This window comes from Argopecten irradians, chromosome 6, assembly GCF_041381155.1.
Source record: "Argopecten irradians isolate NY chromosome 6, Ai_NY, whole genome shotgun sequence".
NCBI classification, from domain to species: domain Eukaryota; kingdom Metazoa; phylum Mollusca; class Bivalvia; order Pectinida; family Pectinidae; genus Argopecten; species Argopecten irradians.
Genome location: NC_091139.1, coordinates 6,836,708 through 6,855,346, shown reverse-complemented (window position 1 = coordinate 6,855,346; position 18,639 = coordinate 6,836,708). Strand labels below are relative to the sequence as shown.

The window sequence follows — 18,639 nt, the reverse complement described above, 5'->3', positions numbered from 1 at the left end:
TCCATGAAGAACTCTATGACTAGTAGCGATTTATAGGATTTACCTTTATTTCCTATATTGGGCCCCGCCCCTCCTGCCCCCAGGGGGTCCAGAGCCAAAATTTATACAAGTTCTGTTCCCCTTTTCCTAAGGATGTTTGTGGCCAAATTTGGTCACAATCCATGCAGAACTCTAGGACAAGTAGCGATTTATAGGATTTACCTTTATTTCCCCTATTGGGCCCCGCCCCTCCTGCCCCCGGGGGCTCAGAGCCAAAATTTATACAAGTTCTGTTCCCCTTCCCCCAAGGATGCTTGTGGCCAAATTTGGTTACAATCCATGCAGAACTCTATGACAAGTAGCGATTTATAGGATTTACCTTTATTTCCCCTATTGGGCCCGCCCCTCCTGCCCCCAGGGGCTCAGAGCCAAAATTTATACAAGTTCTGTTCCCCTTCCCCCAAGGATGTTTGTGGCCAAATTTGGTCACAATCCATGCAGAACTCTATGACTAGTAGCGATTTAAAGGAAATGTTGACGGACAGACAGACGGACGGACGGACGGACGGACGGACCGAGACATATCGGTGATTTTTATTATACAGTTAAGTATATTGTGGTTACGTAGTGGTCTAGTAATTATCAGATATCCCTTAAGGGCATGTCTCCTCTACAGGGAGCCCCCGGGTATACACCCTGATAGAACAGGAGCCCCGGGTATACACCCTGGTAGTACAGGGAGCCCCCGGGTATACACCCTGGTAGTACAGGGAGCCCCGGGTATACACCCTGATAGAACAGGGAGGCCCGGGTATACACCCTGATAGTGCAGGGAGCCCCGGGTATACACCCTGATAGTACAGGGAGCCCCGGGTATATAACACCCTGATAGTATACAGGGAGCCCCGGGTATATACACCATGATAGTACAGGGAGCCCTGGTAAAGTCAGACCCAGGTAGTACAGGGAGCCCCGGGTATACACCCTGATAGTACAGGGGAGCCCCGGTATACACCCTGATAGTACAGGGAGCCCCGGGTATACGCCCCGATAAGTACATGGAGCCCGGGTATACACCCTGATAGTACAGGGAGCCCCGGGTATACACCCTGATAGTACAGGGAGCCCCGAGTATACGCCCTGATAGTACAGGTAGCCCCGGTACAGACCCTGGTAGTACAGGGAGCCCAGAGTACAGATCCTCCTAGGTACAGGAGCCTGGACACAGACCCGGCAAGTTTAGGGAGCCCCCGTGTTAGTATAAATAGGGCGCCTTAGTCTACTCAGGGAGCCAGTCGAAACAGAGAAACAGTAAATGTGCTAGAGTGTGTGTAACCATTTCGATCTGTAAAACTATTGTACTGATATATGCCGTTGGATTAATACAGGTTGAACTTTATATCAGCGTGTTGTGTTTTCATTCTATCAGCAACTATTCACCTCACAGGCCCACATTATTTATGTAACGGGTCTCATGCGCTACCCTTCAGCAAGACATCTGGACACCCTTTGTCGGCGAAGTCTAGGCTGGACAGACTTTTCTACACCACTATCGAGAAACTTGATAATAAATGATAAAAGAAACGTTACAATATGTTATTGAATTAAGGATTGAAAGAGGATTCGCTGTATAAGTTCAATTTAACCACTTACATGTATCCGAGTTGTCTACAAACAACACTAGCATCTTTGTTGTCCCAGCCATCATCACAAACTGTTCCCCACTGACCAGCATGGTAGATTTCTACACGACCCTCAAATTGTGTCCCGCCATTGACAAGACGTAAAGACCCTGGAATTATCATTTAATGTAGACAGTAAAAAGGTTGAACTAGCTTGAATAGAATCTTTATGTTATGGAGCCGTAACGTATGAATTGACTTTTCTTCAAAGCTGCGAAGCGGTTTCTGATATTCTGTATATAAATTAACATTTCTTAAAAACTGCAAAGCGGTTTCTGATAATCTGTGTTATCTACCATTGTGGATGGGTATTGCTTTTGACGTCATCTGTTTTCGAGTGTTACGTTATATGTTTCAGAGGAAACGACGTGAATTTCCGCTTACGAAATAATTATCAATCGATACCTATCCCAAAGGGAGGCAACACTTTAATATAAAAGACGGAATTGGAGTAGGAGTATACAAATGGAATCATTCGTACTGATTGGTAATTGACCCAAAGTCAATAAAATAATTGAATTGAATTGATATATTTTACGTTTATGAATTTTTAATAACCGATCCAATGAAAATGTTCGTATGTAACAATGAATTTTTTTTACTATATCGTATTCAAAAAAAAAATTATGATATTTTTCTTTTAAAACAACAAATGCCCCATGGCCGGCCTAAAACGGTTCATCTGGAACTAATAGCACAATACAACACCTCAAAGAAATAATAGTATTGGCAAACAATTAGGCAGTATGCAAAAGAAACCTCTTTTAATAGAAGAAAGTTCAGGTTCTGCAATATATTTGATGAATTAGTCCAATAATCCAGTCCTCTAGGCCCTCCACTTAAATCGAATCTTGATAGCCCTTCATCCCAGCAAGCCACAAGGCCCAATATCAGGTCTCTAGGCCTCTGAGTTTTTTTTTCACAAGATAAATCGCTAACAGATTTAAGCCTATTTGACGACTGTGACCTTGTATGAAGCGTCCCAAGATCATTTTATTGGAACAAACTTTGTAACCCTTCATCCCAGCATTCCGCAGGCCGCAAATGAGTACCCTGGAGACCTTTTGGTTCTTGTGAAGAAGGTCCGTTATAGGGATTTTAGCCAATTTTTACCCATGTGACCCCTGAATGAAGGTCAAGGGTTATTCATTTGAACAAATTTTGGTAGCCCTTTATGCTAGCATTGCTGTAGGCCCAATTATGAAGTACCCTGGGCTTTCGGTTATAGAGAAGATTTTGAATGAAAAGAACGGACGGTGCAAAAACGAGAAAATCAATTGTTAGTGATTTTAATTTTTTTGCGATATGGATTTAAGAGTAGATGTCATTGAACCATTTCTCAATATTTTGCAGATCAATTTTCGCGATCCTAGTAATGTCCCCGAAAATATCATCCACGCGAAAGATAACCAGTTATATGGTATTCAAGAAAAATACACCACTAAGTACTATCCGCATCAATCTAAAACATTTCCACTATCATAACTGATACAAATGAACACCAAAAACCATTTTTGAATTATGCAAAAATAAGTTGTTTCTAGTACTATAACCGATTTACATACAAGTTAAGTTCGCACTTCAAACTCTGCGGACCAGATAAGTTCGGCTCCAGCGATCTCAGTAAGAAACTGATAATGTTATTTTTTTTGTTTGAAATGATAACAATATTTAATTTCTCTGTTTTTGTGAGTAACCAAAATTTTACGATGTTTACTCAAATTTGAAACAAAAAGTAAAAGTAAAAGTCTCGTAAAAACAATAACATCATCAGGAAATATATCATTATTTTGATAAGATGATAGTATAACACCAAAAAAATGCCAGATTTCCTTCGTTATTTAGGCTACTGGGGAAGATCAACTATTTGTCCGTCTGTCGCCGTGATAAGATAACAATTAATTCCTTTTAATTTTAATTATTCAGAGGAGATGATAAGTGTAGTATTAACTGAAAAAACTTTTTCGGCTTTTCGAAATAAAACAATTCGTTTTACATTCTTATTTTTAAAGATCAAAAGACGTTTCGGAAAGGTAGTGGGCCTTTTAAGTGATTCCATCAACGCTTTGGTATGTCAATCACAAAATCGGTTTCCCTTCATCAGCTTGTGCGTCAGATTAGTTTAAACACAAAACATTAAATTAATTTCAATTATTTATTTGCAATCAATTGTGTTGTTGTTGATGTTATTGTTATGTGTGGGTTTATAATTATAAAAACTATTTTATTATCAGAAAACCCATCAACAGCGTATTACCACTTACCGGCATCTCCCAGTGGTATACAGATCACGCCAGCGTCCTCGCTGCGACCACAGTTCTCAGTTCCCCATCCTGGAAAGGTACAATCTGCCAGTCTGGGTTCATTTCCGGAACATTCCACATTATCCATCCATGTTGGCTCTGATCCCTCACCAAAGGAGGCTTCCCGTGTGGACACCCCTCCACTGTTTAACAAAAGGGTGTATATTATTTTATTACATAATCCACCCGATATCCAGAGATTTCCGTGTTATATTTTTTGCATATGTCACTAATGTAATATGACCTGGAACGATTTTCATTGGCTGGAAATTCATTGCGATGTCAAGACAGAAACAACAAAATGACGTCAGGATTTCGAGGACGGCGGGACAAAATGGCGTTTTCCGCTGCATTTTCGCAATACATTTTGACGTGCGATTCTTGGAAATGTAGGTAGTTGTAGATTTGTGATAAAAAGTATCTTCAAATGTTTTTCATTTCATATGAGATTTGATGAAACTCGTCTCGAAATTTTATTTCTATCTCGCTAAGGCTCGCAAAAATAAAAACTTCTTAGACTTGTTTCATAAAATCTCATATGAAATGAAACATTCATTTGAGATCCTGTAGAAAGTTTAGGATTAACTTGAATATTTTTTTTTATGTTATGGCGATATAACACAAAATCGATCATACCAATATAGCATAGAAATTTTCGTTCATCGTTTTCGCGGTTAGTAAGGAATTACCAATCTAAAAACAACTAATGATTTATACAGTGGTTTTTCTCCGGGCACTCCGGCTTTCCTCTGCCAACAAATCTGGCGCACGTCTTTGCATGATCCCAGCTGTTAATAGGATCTTAAACTAATAAAACACAAACCCTAAAAATATTATCTTTGTTGCCTCGGGTAATCATGCATATTCCTATTCACGAAATGCCGGACTTAAAAATACGAAAGAAAGTACCCACAAATAATACATGTTATGGAGTATGCATATTATAGGTCAGCAGCATATACATTCTTTGGTTAAAAGTTCATTATTTGTAACCCCAAAGCATAATGGGTTACGTCAACAAGAGGCCTAATGGCCTTAACGGTCATCTGACTACCTTGGCAATAGTTGTGTCGAAAATTAATTAGACATGGTGTCACAGTAGCCATCTTCGATTGAGGATCAACCAAAGATGTAACAATACTTTGTCGGGACCATTTTAGGCAAGGTTAAGCAAAATCGCACCAGTAGAACTTAAGAAGAAATTCAAAATGTGTTTGATAGCGGTTGTGGCGGCCATCTTGGAATTCAGATCAACTTAAAAAAATAAAAACACTTTGTCGGGACCATATCAGGATCATTTCAACTAATTTTCAACTAAATGGTACCGATATAAGTTGAGAATGAGAAAAAAATTACGCAAAGCGCACGACGACGGACGAGCCAGATGACAATTTTTTAGTCAGATGACCTAAGAAGTAGACCGGATTACCTGCCATTGTACCAATTCTCTCCACTAGGCTTCCTTGCTGATAATTACTACATCTGGTTTGTAATGCCAAGTTATGTTCTGAATACAGGTTCATTGTTTCTGTTCTAAGGGGAAATAGAGGTAAATATTCAAATTCCTATCAGCCCCGACCCTCCTGCCCCTGGGGGTCAGAGCCAATATTTAAACATATTCCTTCCCCAAAGATGTTTATGACCAAATGTGGTTACATTCTATGCAGAACTCTATGACATGTAGCGGTTTATAAGATTTACCTCTATTTCCCCTACTTGGCCCCGCCCTCCTTCACCCGGAGGGTCAGAGCCAAAATTTATACAAACTCTTCTTGCCAAGTTTGGTTACAATCCATGTAGAACACTATGACTAGTAGTGATTTAAAGGAAATATTGACGGACGGACGAACGGAAGGACGGATGGACGACGGTTGCCGCGCCATTACATAAGCTCTCCGGCCCTTCGGACCAGGTGAGTTAAAGACTACGGCACGCAATCCATTCTACGTCAAAAATAATAAACACTTACCGATATCCTAGCTGTCTACAGACAACCCTGGCATCCGAGTCGCCCCAGTCATCATCACACACCGTTCCCCACTGGCCGTCATGGTAGATTTCTACACGACCCTCAAACGGTATCCCGCCATCTACTAGTCGAATTAATCCTACAAATTAGAATAATAAAGCAAATCTGATACATTTTTGTATGGGCGTTCTTGAGTTTATCTTCATCAAAATAACATTACTCAGCTCATTTTTTTTATTTATCCGTATGTATTTAGAAATTATCACCGTAAATATATTTCATTTCATCACATGATTCCCCTGATATCCTGTGATTTCGTCCGTGTAACATTTTTGCGTATGTCACTAGTGTTATATGACCTGCAACGATTTTCAATGGCTGGAATTTTATTGTGACGTGACACAAAAACAATAAGATGACGTCAGGAAAAAATGAGGTGACGTCAGGGACCGCCATTTTGTCCTGCCGTCCTTGTAGTCCTGACGTCACGTCAATTTTCTTGACGTCAGTTTATTGTTTCTGTCTGACGTCACAATGAATTCTCAGCAGATGAAAATAGCTCCAGACCATATTACAAAAGTGACATATGCAAAATTATTACACGGCCGATATCACTGGATATCAGGCGGATTATGTGATAAATAACATTTAGTTAATACTGCTACTGTAAACGTACCAGAAAAACATTTATGCATTATACTTATGAAAATCGTAAATCCCCCAGGCTTTCGTACTACTGAAAATAATATAATACAATGTATAATTTTTATTTGTTTTCATACTAAATCCGACTTTCTGATTTGCAGATTATTTTCTTTATAAACTATGCAGATAAAATCCAAGAATGGCTCGAAAACGTAAAGTTATCGTGACGTCACAATAGAGACGTCGACGTTGCGTATTGATTTAGAAAAATAATTCAGTGGAATAATAATGGAATCATATCTTATATTATCAAGTAGTCTGAGAAATTAAGTATGAGCATTGATGGTACAATTATTCATTACAACGGGTTTATGAAATGAATTTTTTTGCAAACTTTTCTGAGAACCAACAAAATTTCTTTCATACCCGGATGAAAATAAAAAATAGTGATATCAATGCTTAAATAATAATACGGGTCGGGGTTACTTAGAGGTAAACATGTCCAGACAAGGTGCACGAGTTTGAATGCGAGGCAGTTTCCAGACACTGACGGCTAATCGAATGCTTTTCTCCGGATTTCTTCGACCTATTAACGTGGCATATTCTTAAATGACACTGAATGGTAACTAAACTAATTATCCAAACCATATAATACTGTCCTGTAATAATTTATAATTCCGATATTTTTCCATGTAGATGTACCTTCTGTTGGTGCTATACACACTACGCCAGCGTCCTCGCTGTGACCACAGTTCTCAGTCCCCCATCCTGAAAAGGTACAATCTGCCAGTGTAGATTCAATTCCGGCACATGCCACATTGTCCATCCATGTTGGCTCCGATCCCTCACCAAAAGAGGCTTCCCGTGTGGACACCCCTCCACTGTTTATACAACAAAGATATATATATTTTTATCGGATGATTCCAGTGTGGTACTGCTGCCACTGTTTGTTAAACGTGATATAAGTTTTTACGACCGAAACAATAGTAATATTACATTTGATATTTAAACATTGTGAAGATAAATCATTTAAATACAGTATTATGTATTTTATCCCATATAAATATATATATCCTTTGTTTATATGTCTTAAAACTTCATATTTCTATTTGCTCGGGACTGACTCTATATAATCTTACCAACCAAAAAGGGAATTTATGAGATCCTAATTCTCGTATAAATCCCGTCGGTGTAGTGATATGTTCAACATGTATTGCGACGTCGTTCTGAATGACGTCATGACATAATGATGCAATGCGCATTTTTGTGCGTACTTGCGTGCTACCGTAATGAAAATCCGAATTGTTCTATGTTTTTCGCAACAATATCTGTAATTATGATTTTAAAATGATGAATATCCTAAAGATGAAACTTATTGATCAAAATGTTGGAAGTGAACTCATGTTTTAAGTTTATTTCCATGGACTTATTTTTTTACCGCGAATGACGTCGGGAGTTATTATGACGTTGGAGGTACTTATGACGTCACAAGAAGATGCTCCACTGACGAGGGCAGTGGAGAATTTGATTTGGTAATAGCGATTACAGTGTACATTACAGGATGGCCTAAAAATACGCGTTATTCAATTTGCCTGCAATCCTGGAAGAATTATAGGACCATAAATCCCCTCAGAAGGCAATTTAATGCTTAACTCAAAAGCAATTTCTGATAATGGTTTCCTCTTCAACAATTTAAAAGCTACTTCGGAGTCATTGGCAGAACATAATTCTGACAATTTTAATCTTACTATCGAAAAAAATCTTTAAAAAAATGTACTTTTGAAAATACATTACAACGAAATTATACATTTTTTCTTATTATTGATAAAATGTTAAAAACTGAAATATCATTTGTATTACTATTTGGTGTTATCGACATAGTAATTCGTTTTAACGAAATAAATTAAATTTCGTTTTATCGAAAATTTATTTTCGCTTAATCGAAAAACTATTTCGTTTTAACGAAATTTTATTTTGTTTTAACGAAAATATATAATTTGTCTTAAATAAATAGTAATTAGTTTTATCATTGATTTACATGATAGACATTTCGATAAAACGAAATATTTTTTTTCGATAAAGAAAAACAACATCATTAATTATCATCTAGAACTGTGTATAAGTACAAAATTGGAATTGAAATTCGTTGTTCTACAATGGCTAATTTGAGCCATTTCAGCTATTATGCGTTAGAAAAACCGCGAAAATCCAACGTTACTTTTTAACTTTTTTGCACGCTTTACAACGGGAAAAAGCGACAAAATGTAAAGTGAAAATACGAAAAAGCAAAAAAAAAATTTCTTCGTTTCATTTCTGATTTTTATTTATTATTTATTTATTTACTTTTTTTTCGTTTAAAGTATTTTTCGCATTTCCAAATTTCCAACGTTTGTTTTTTCGTTTTTTCTTTGTGTGTGTGTTTTTTGTTTTTTGGTTGTTTTTTTTTTTTTTTTTTTTTTTTTGGGGGGGGGGGGGGCGCAATATGTTTGTACAGAGTTGATGGAGTAGATAATGATAAAATAATATTCAAATTTTAATTATATTGAAAAGTACACTAGTAGTTGTGTCCTCGTCATCATATAATGTATATGTTAAATCTTATTGTATTTTTAATATTTCCATTGAATATCTATATTTTATATTCCAGTAAAGCTCATGTGTTATTTAACTTTAAAAAAAATAACTCACTCGTGTGAAATAAATATCATATCCATCAACCACTCATTGTGTAACGACTATATCTATCATCGCATTCGATTTGAGATTTATAAATTACTTACACTAATCCGAGCTGTTTACAAACAATTTTGGCGTCTAACTCATCCCAGTCATCATCACAAACTGTTCCCCACAGACCGTCGTGGTAGATTTCTACACGACCCTCGTATTGAGTTGCGCCATCTGCTAGTCGTATTTTGCCTAAAAGCGTTATAATAAAACAACATAGAACTGATAAAGCAGTTATCAAAACATATATAAGATTAGCCGTTGAAAACATGATATAGCAGATATGTTACATTAGAACATCTGATGATCAAAAATATTTAATTATTTCTTTTGTTCAGGTGGAATTTATTTTTGGCATAGTCGCGGTCAATTAATTTGTCCTTGAATTCAAATACCCACGACCAAAACGGAAAGAGTGACTTCAAAGATCTCATGTCCAGCTTTTTAATGTTGAACATAGATTCTGCGTGAACACTTCTCTCGCAAATAAGTTTCAAAGAGAAAATTGTGAACGACATTAAACAACAAAACAGTGAGAATATTTATTCCTGCATGTGGTAGCATTGCGCACATTTTGTGTGTTATATTTTGCAGTATTTATGTACAAACATTCATCGAAAATATGAAGAGTAACCATTCAGATATTTACATCACGTGTGGCATGTAGGATATAATAATAACTACTTCTGATAAGCTTGTAAAATGTTTGAATATTTATTGTATAACAACTTTCCTTCCCGGCTACCAAATTCTGCTTTAAAATATTTTCGAGGAGATTAAATTTCACGGAATCAAAATTGAATAGAGATATCTTTTAAACTAAATGTGCATGAATTTTCGGAAAAACACTTACCATGATCGCGAAATTCGCGAAAATAATTCCCACACGTAAGAGAGTTGGGTTACCGTAATAAGAAATGCATGTTTTTTTTTACCAAAGTATCACCAACAAACATATTGTTTGATTTTTACCTTCTGTTGGTGCTATACACACTACGCCAGCGTCCTCGCTGTGACCACAGTTCTCATTCCCCCATCCTGGAAAGGTACAATCTGACAGTGTTACCTCAACTCCGGAACATTCTACATTGTCCATCCATGTTGGATCGGATCCGGCACCGAAGGATGATTCCCGTGTGCTACTGCCGCCACTGTTTTTTTTTAAACATGATGTTTAAACGATGCGATTCTGCATATTACAGAGTTATCTGTCCTTGCAGGTCGGTATTAAATGTGAAGTCATGTGTTTGCGAGCCTAACGTCATAATTTCGGAGAAAACCACGGTACTGATTGCGAAAAAAGTGACGTTACACTCATAAACCGATAAAGTGTCAACCAAAACCTACCAGCAAGGGTAGATAACTCTTCAATATAAATATGCATATTGCAAATAGATTCAGTTGGGTAATGTATTGTTGGTAATGTATAGTTCATTCAAAACCATATGCTATTATATAAAAGTGTACTTGTATTTATCTACCGCCTTTTTTCCGTCTAGCCTACCTCTATACAGCCTCATGTTATACCCCTATTCAAGGTGTCACTGTACACAAGCCTACAATTCAATTCAATTCACGAGACATGCATAATGGCTTCAGTTAAATTCAGGACAATTTCAGGTAAAATGTTTAGGTCAAATTTACATGAAAAGAGCAAATACGTTAATTCCGGTCACAACCTTGACCCGAAATTGACCTGAATTTCACATGAAAAAAATTTTCACGTCAATTTAAGGTGAACATGACCTGAAATTGACCTAAATTAAGGTAAAGAATTCGACCTGAAGATCATCTTGTTTATCAATGACCAAGAATTTAGTCAAAATTACAAGTCATCGAGAAAGCCATTGCCCGAAAGAAAACTTCGTTTCGCTTTTCAATTGGGCAAAAACACTAGATTTTACCTTTAAATATCTCCAAATTGTAGAAAAAATTTAATACCATCAAAAAGGGTTTTCGTACTTCTGATCGGCGAAGGCAAGGCAGTAACACAAATGGTAGCCTTTTTGACTTATGAATCATCGAGGTTATGAACTGATTGGAATATCTAGTTGCTATAATAAACTGCTTTTGATTTCTTTTAACTATAAACACGCTTTCTTTTTAATACAAATTGATACTACCTCTTTCCAACATATTGAAAATTAACACACACTTAACAGTCTATGATGGTTCTTTCAACGTTTGATGAAAATGTTTAAAGTTATTAAAAAGGGAAAAATGGTTTGCAGCCAATGTTGAATATAAAGCGCAGTGACCACCTAGATAGGCGCCTCTTTGAGCACTACACTTTCTTTAAAAACATCTTTGTTTGAAATATTTAAATTCCTTACTTATATCCGAGTTGTCTACAAACAACCGTAGCATCTCTGTTGTCCCAGTCATCATCACAAACCGTTCCCCACTGACCGTCATGGAAGATTTCTACACGACCCTCAAACTTCGTTCCGCCATTGACAAGTCGTATAGTTCCTTTAAAAAGAACGAGACTTTGTTTATGCTTTTCGGAGAAAAATACTTAAATGTGAATATGGCAATACCTCAATTTGTTACGATAGGAGGACTTGAAAGGTTGTCACTGAAAATTTTTATAAAAACCAGCTTTATACAACATTTTTAGTGCCATCCCATAATATGCACAAACACAAAATGAAAGTAGGACGTTGGCTAGTGTCAATATGATATAGCGAGTACATAGGAAATAGTAAACACTGTGTTGAATACAAAATACACTGGGTTGCATTAAATAAATAAGATTTATTTCATATCTAGTTTCAAATGACTAACTCTAAATGTTTCGAAAAATATAAGATAAATAAGGGATACGGAAAATGCATTTTAAACACGTTTATAGTCAGTTGGAAAAAATCTTCCATTAACATTTCTTCGTTAACAGTTAGTCAGCAAACATTTCTTACAGTAACGTGTTGCTTCTTCCTCAACAGCTAGACGGACATTACCATATTGCTTCAATAGTAGTTAGTCAGCAAACAGATATGAACATGTTGTTTTTTCGTTACCAGTTAGACGGGAAAAGTTCATACATTACCATATTACTTCGTTAACAGTTAGTCGGCAAATAGTTCTTACAGTAACATGTTGTTTCTTCGTCAACAGTTAGAAGGACAAAAGTTCTTACATTACTATATTGCTTTGTTAACAGTTAGTCGGCAAATAGTTCTTACAGTAACATGTTGTTTCTTCGTCAACAGTTAGCCGGACAAAAGTTCTTACATTACTATATTGCTTTGATAACAGTTAGTCGGCAAATAGTTCTTACAGTAACATGTTGTTTCTTCGTCAACAGTTAGAAGGACAAAAGTTCTTACATTACTATATTGCTTTGTTAACAGTTAGTCGGCAAATAGTTCTTACAGTAACATGTTGTTTCTTCGTCAACAGTTAGAAGGACAAAAGTTCTTACATTACTTTATTGCTTTGTTAACAGTTAGTCGGCAAATATTTCTTACAGTAACATGTTGTTTCTTCGTCAACAGTTAGCCGGACAAAAGTTCTTACATTACTATATTGCTTTGATAACAATTAGTCGGCAAATATTTCTTACTGTAACATGTTGCTTCTTCGTAAACAGTTACACGGAAAAAAGTTTTACATTACCATATTGCTTCTTTAACTAAATCAGCAAACATTTCATATAGTAATATGTTGTTTCATCGTTAACAGATAGACGGAAAAAAGTTTATTTATCATATATATTATCATATCGCTTCGTTATACTTCTAAGACTAAGTAAAACAATATAAGGCTAGTACAGGACTTAACTTTACATCAGTTTTAGTATTCTGTTGAGGTCATCTGATAACATTTATGTGAGCTTTTACGTCCAGCAACAAAGTGTTTATGAGTCATTATTATTATGTATAAATTTCGATAACATATATAAACTTCATCACTCCTGTTGCAAATCTAATAGAGTTGTTTCTGGTGGGTTTGACTGAACGTTTAATAAATAGAGAAGTATTACTACTAATGTGCATTCAAGAGAGAAAGAGGGGGATTAGGCTGGGGAGGGCACGATAGCTAAACTGCACAAAACATTTCCGGGTTTTAGAGCGTCTTTGACTTTGCACATTGACGTGTCTGGAACAAGGTAATTTTTGAACAATATCTAGATAGGCGTTGACAAAGAATTCTTCGTATATCGGAAAGGGAAATCTCAGATAATACCCAGTGCTAAAGTGTTCTATCTTAAGCTCAATATTTGGTCCACTTCTTTTTTTGTTATCTTTATGAACGATATTGCTGATGAGCTTGATCTTCTACTCGTCCTTTTAATAAAGAAAATGTGTGTTGTTTTCAGGTTCGGTTCGGACCGCTGGTAATGATATATATTGCAGGACACAAAACGAAGAATTCAAGTGGAATTTGCTTTTCTCTTGTATTGTATTTCTTTCTCATATATCAAACATATGTGGCACATTACATAGAAATAAAATGAAAGTTCACTCGTATTGGTAATCCAATATGTAGACACCGAATTAGTTTTCAGATTTCAGATTTTATTAATACACTCTGGGCACACCTTTGTGTGCCACAAGAGGTCAATTTATACAAAACATACATGACAGACAGGGTAATTGATAGTACAGTGTGAACATAATACACTCAAGCGTACATATCGGTGTATGAAATATTTTACGTACATTGGTGAGTATAATGCATGGTCATTGTTAGTTATGTATGATTGTAGTATGAACAACAACCATATCAATATTTTAATATTATAATGGTATATGTTTAATACTTCATATCATTGACCTTTAGCGTAGCCATAGCAGTATAATACAACTGCATAACCTCTAAATATATTTCAATTTTACTTAAGTTCATACTTTTAGCTTTAATAGAACTTGAACGCTTAATACTGTGTACAGAGTATAAATAGATTGAACATATACATGTAGTAGTTATACAATTGTATATTCGATGCTATATCGTATAACATATATAATCAGCTATATCACAGCATAATAAGAAGTAATAACAAACATACAAGTAATATAAATGCAGGTGTATGTAACCAGTACACTGTACTTTTTGATCAATTTAAAATACATAACTGTTCTATTTGTTTAAGAAAATAACTCACTCTCGTTAATAGAGTTCGATTACAGATTTCAAACATGCCTCCCATTTTTAATAAACTTGGATTTGTATAATAGTATTGTGGAATATATTTATGTCTATTATTAGTTACACTTGCATTACTACATTGAAATAAGTAGTGATATTCATCTCCAATACCGTTATTACATAGTAAACAAATACGGTTATCACGCGGTATACCAGCCCATCTTCCAGTTTCAATGTGGAATTTTAAATTCGAGGTTCTAAATTTACTAATAATAACACGTTCTTTGAAATCAAGCTTTACTAAATATGGTTCAAGTTTAAACTGCTTTTTAAAGGTTGAGTAGAATTGTCCGCGAGACGATGTTTCAAAAATAGAATACCAATTTTGAATATATTGATCACATAAACGTCGTTTTAGCAAGTTTTTAAACAAAGCTCTATTCATCGTACATGTATTTTGAAATGCCCAAAAATTGTTAAAACCTGTGTCATTAAGGAGTGACTTTATATGCCCAAGCCACTTAAATTCTGTAGTATCGTTTTCTTGCATTCTTAATGTAAGGCGATAAAATACACTGGAGAGTTTATCTCCCCCTGTAATTACTTTGTGCCAAAACATTAACATCCGTACCTTGATTTCAATTTCTAAGGGAAATTTACCAAGTTCTCCATAAACCATAAAATTAGGAGTACTGTTTCGAACATGAAGATTTTTTTTACAAAATTGCAAATGAATTTTCTCAATAATGCTTACATTTTCAAATCCCCAGATTTCACAGGCATACAACAAAATAGGGGATACAAGTGAGTCAAATAATTTCAATTGTAAATCTATTGATAATGGAACGTTTCTAATTTTGGTATACAATGCATACAGTGCTTTCTTTGCCTGGTCAGCTAACTTTTTCTTTGTTTTAGCAAATGAGCCGTTGTAATTGAACAATATACCAAGATAAGGATAAGAATATTCACGAGTTATCTGATCATTAAATAATTTGAAATTATATTGCCGTCTACTTTTGCGTTTTTCAAAAATTACTATTTTTGTCTTTTGTGTATTAACAGTTAGTTTCCACTCGTCACAATAACTTTGAAAGCAATCAAGTGCACATTGTAGACCTTCAGGTGATTCTGACATCAGCACAGTATCATCTGCATATAAAATGACAAATAATTTGACAAACATACCAAGATTATTTTCACATAAGCTATCAATTTCTCTCAAATATGACACATTGTTTTGGTGAAGATATTCTTCAAGATCATTAAGAAAAATAGAAAATAAAAACGGTGAGAGATTTTCGCCTTGCTTAACCCCAACATTACATATAAAAAAATCTGACATTTCATTTCCATTGCGTACACAGGATTTTGTATGTTCGTATAGATTATATATAACTTTTAAAATTTTTCCTTTAATAGAGAAAGACTGCATTTTTTTTCCATAATCCAACGCGCCACACTGTATCAAAGGCTTTTTTAAAATCAATAAATGTACAATACAGTTTTTTGTTTGTAGAGAAATATATAGAGATAAGAGTATGTAATATAAAGATATTTTCTGTTGTTGAGTACCCTTTTCTAAACCCGGCTTGTGCTTGTGATATAAGATTGATTTCATCTGCTAATTTAGTGAGTCTATTGTTTATGATGGAAGTGAATAACTTGCCTAGGCACGAGACTAGAGTAATAGCTCTGTAATTATCAGGATTGTGTTTGTCACCTTTGTTTTTATATATAGGCTTAATTATGCCAATAGTCCAATCTGTTGGGACTAGACCTGTGTTAAGTATAATGTTAAAAATTTTCGAATATACTGGAAGAAATGTGTGTAAAGTATGTTTCATATATTCATTGACAATACCATCAATACCACTGGCTTTATTATTTTTTAATTTATTTACAGCTTCTTTAATCTCATCGTCGCTTATGTCTTCGTTCAGAATTGGATATGTATTATCGGTTACTTCGTCAATTAGGAACTCTTCATCTTCTTCAAACTCGTTATTGTTAAGTGTTTTAAAGTATTCAAAGAGTTCCTGTATACTTATATCAGCTTTGTTAACCTTTTCATTACCTGATAACTTATTTAAAATATTCCAAAGATATTTTGGATCATGTTTTGTAGAGTTTCGTATTTTCTGTTCCATACAGTTTAAGTAATTTTTGTAACTTTTATGTATTTCTTTTTTATATTGTCTATTTTTTTTCTTAAGTTTTTTAAAATTGTTTTCATTTTTTATCCGACAATATTCCTTTTTTGCTGCATGGAATTCTTTCCTTAATTTATCACACTGTGTATTGTACCATGGTTTACTGGTCTGTTTATAACCTTTAGCACGATAATGTTTTTTACCAAATACTTTTGAAGCTGATGTTGTGAAAATATTGCTTATGTTGTGTATGACATTATCTATTTCATCTCGCGAAATGTGGTCAGTAGGTTTATTACCTATAAGATCTAATGTGTTATTTAGTAGATCCATATTATCGTTTTGCTCGTTTACAATATGCTCAATAAAATCATCTTTTAAATCACTTTTCCACTTTATATACCCATTATTGTCCATGTTCATATTAGAAAATTCTTGAACTTGGCAATGTGTGGGAGTTCCAAAAATACTGAACTCAATCCTGCAATGTACATCCGAAAACAAAGGATCAAAGTCAGAAACTTCAAACTCATTAATACAATTGAATAATTCAGATGACACAATAAGATAATCTATTACTGTTGAATTATTACATGTGGTTTTCCCTATGAATTGGTCATTCCCAATTCTACCATTAGCAATGTACATGTTATTTTGCTTACAGAACTCAATTAATTTGTTTCCATAATTGTTCATTCTAGAAGTACATTTACTGTATCTCGTAAGAGGTATGTTCATTCCATTTAATTTTTCAAAATCATGTAGTACATTGAATAAATGCTCATCTTCACCAATATTTAACACATCAAAAAGGCTATCGTCAGGCTCAATATAATCTTGTCTTGACTGAGTCTTAGCATTGAAATCTCCAATAAGTGATACTTGCGTATTGCTATTACAAAAACTAATCATTTCTAGCTCTATTTCTGAAAAGGCGTCAATAGTTGAGTATCTAGAAGTTTCAGGTGGGATATAGATATTACCGAGTAATATTTCATAGTCAAGATTTAACAAGGATTTCGATATTATTAACCATTGTACATATTCGAAATTACTGGATTTAAAATGTAGTAAATGTTCAATATTTTTCTTGTATACAATAACAATACCACCCGATCGTCTTTTACATTTAGATCGGTGTTTTGCATAGTATGTGTAACCTTTCGGCAAGTTTAAAACATCAAATTCATCAGTTTTACTTTCTAAAAAAACAAGAATATCACACGATTTTATTAATTGATCGAATTCCGTTAATTTTAACTTTGACTTTAGTCCGCAAACATTCAGAAATGTTACCTTTAGTGTAGGTTTTATTAGTTCGTTACGATTAGGGGAACCTCTTGTATCGCATCCCTAATAGTCCAGGTGCCAACCAGAAAACCCAAAAATATAGTTCGCATAAAATGTTTTTGCTGATTATGTTGCAGTAGGATGTGCTTAATCAGAATCCGAATGATGCCACCTTGGCATCTTTGGGGAATTGAAAATATTCAAGATGGCCGCCATGAACGTTCTCAAAAACGGTATAAGTCAAATAAATTAGAGTTAAATGTAACGTAATTGCAAAAGATAAGTTTTCTTTCTTAAATTTGCAAGATAGATGCATATTCTTTGATAGAAAATAAAATCCGATAAAAACTAATTTTCAGAATCAGTTATTTTACGTCATTATTTTGTCGAAAAATGAACAATATTACTTATATTGCGCAACGTTAAACATAATAGCATATTTAAGGACGATCATCCGGGAAAAAGATTTACTACATCACACAAACTGTTTACGAATGTCCTGCAGGTAGAACATCAAAAGTGTACCTGTGCATGATCGTAAAAGGCGACTTATTTTTTTATTTTATCCTGGGTTATAGAATAGTAGCCAGAGCTTCCCCACAAGGGCAAGCGCTCAACTGCGCAAAGTGAGGTGATGTCAAGAGAGACATAAAGAAGAAAAAAAGCAGTTAGGAACATGAGGAAAGAAAATATCCGAAATTTAGTCGCATTTTAAGATATCATGCAATAGAAGGCAAATGGTACAATTATATTGCACTACCTACAGGCCAAAAAACAACAGTGCGGCGGCGAAAATT

At 34.9% G+C, this 18,639-nt stretch overlaps 1 protein-coding gene across 1 annotated transcript in view; it reads right to left on the bottom strand.

The window, feature by feature from the left end:
* Window positions 1-1,628: 1,628 nt before the first annotated feature.
* Window positions 1,629-18,639, bottom strand: part of LOC138326241 (neurotrypsin-like) — a 34,159-nt gene continuing 17,148 nt past the window's right edge. Inside the window, exons 2-8 of the mRNA XM_069272364.1 lie at window positions 11,639-11,777; window positions 10,278-10,456; window positions 9,359-9,497; window positions 7,281-7,459; window positions 5,934-6,072; window positions 3,926-4,107; window positions 1,629-1,771 (exon numbers count right to left, since the gene is read on the bottom strand). Of these exons, the coding sequence (XP_069128465.1) occupies window positions 1,629-1,771; window positions 3,926-4,107; window positions 5,934-6,072; window positions 7,281-7,459; window positions 9,359-9,497; window positions 10,278-10,456; window positions 11,639-11,777 (1,100 nt within the window). The remainder of the gene's footprint in view (window positions 1,772-3,925; window positions 4,108-5,933; window positions 6,073-7,280; window positions 7,460-9,358; window positions 9,498-10,277; window positions 10,457-11,638; window positions 11,778-18,639) is intronic.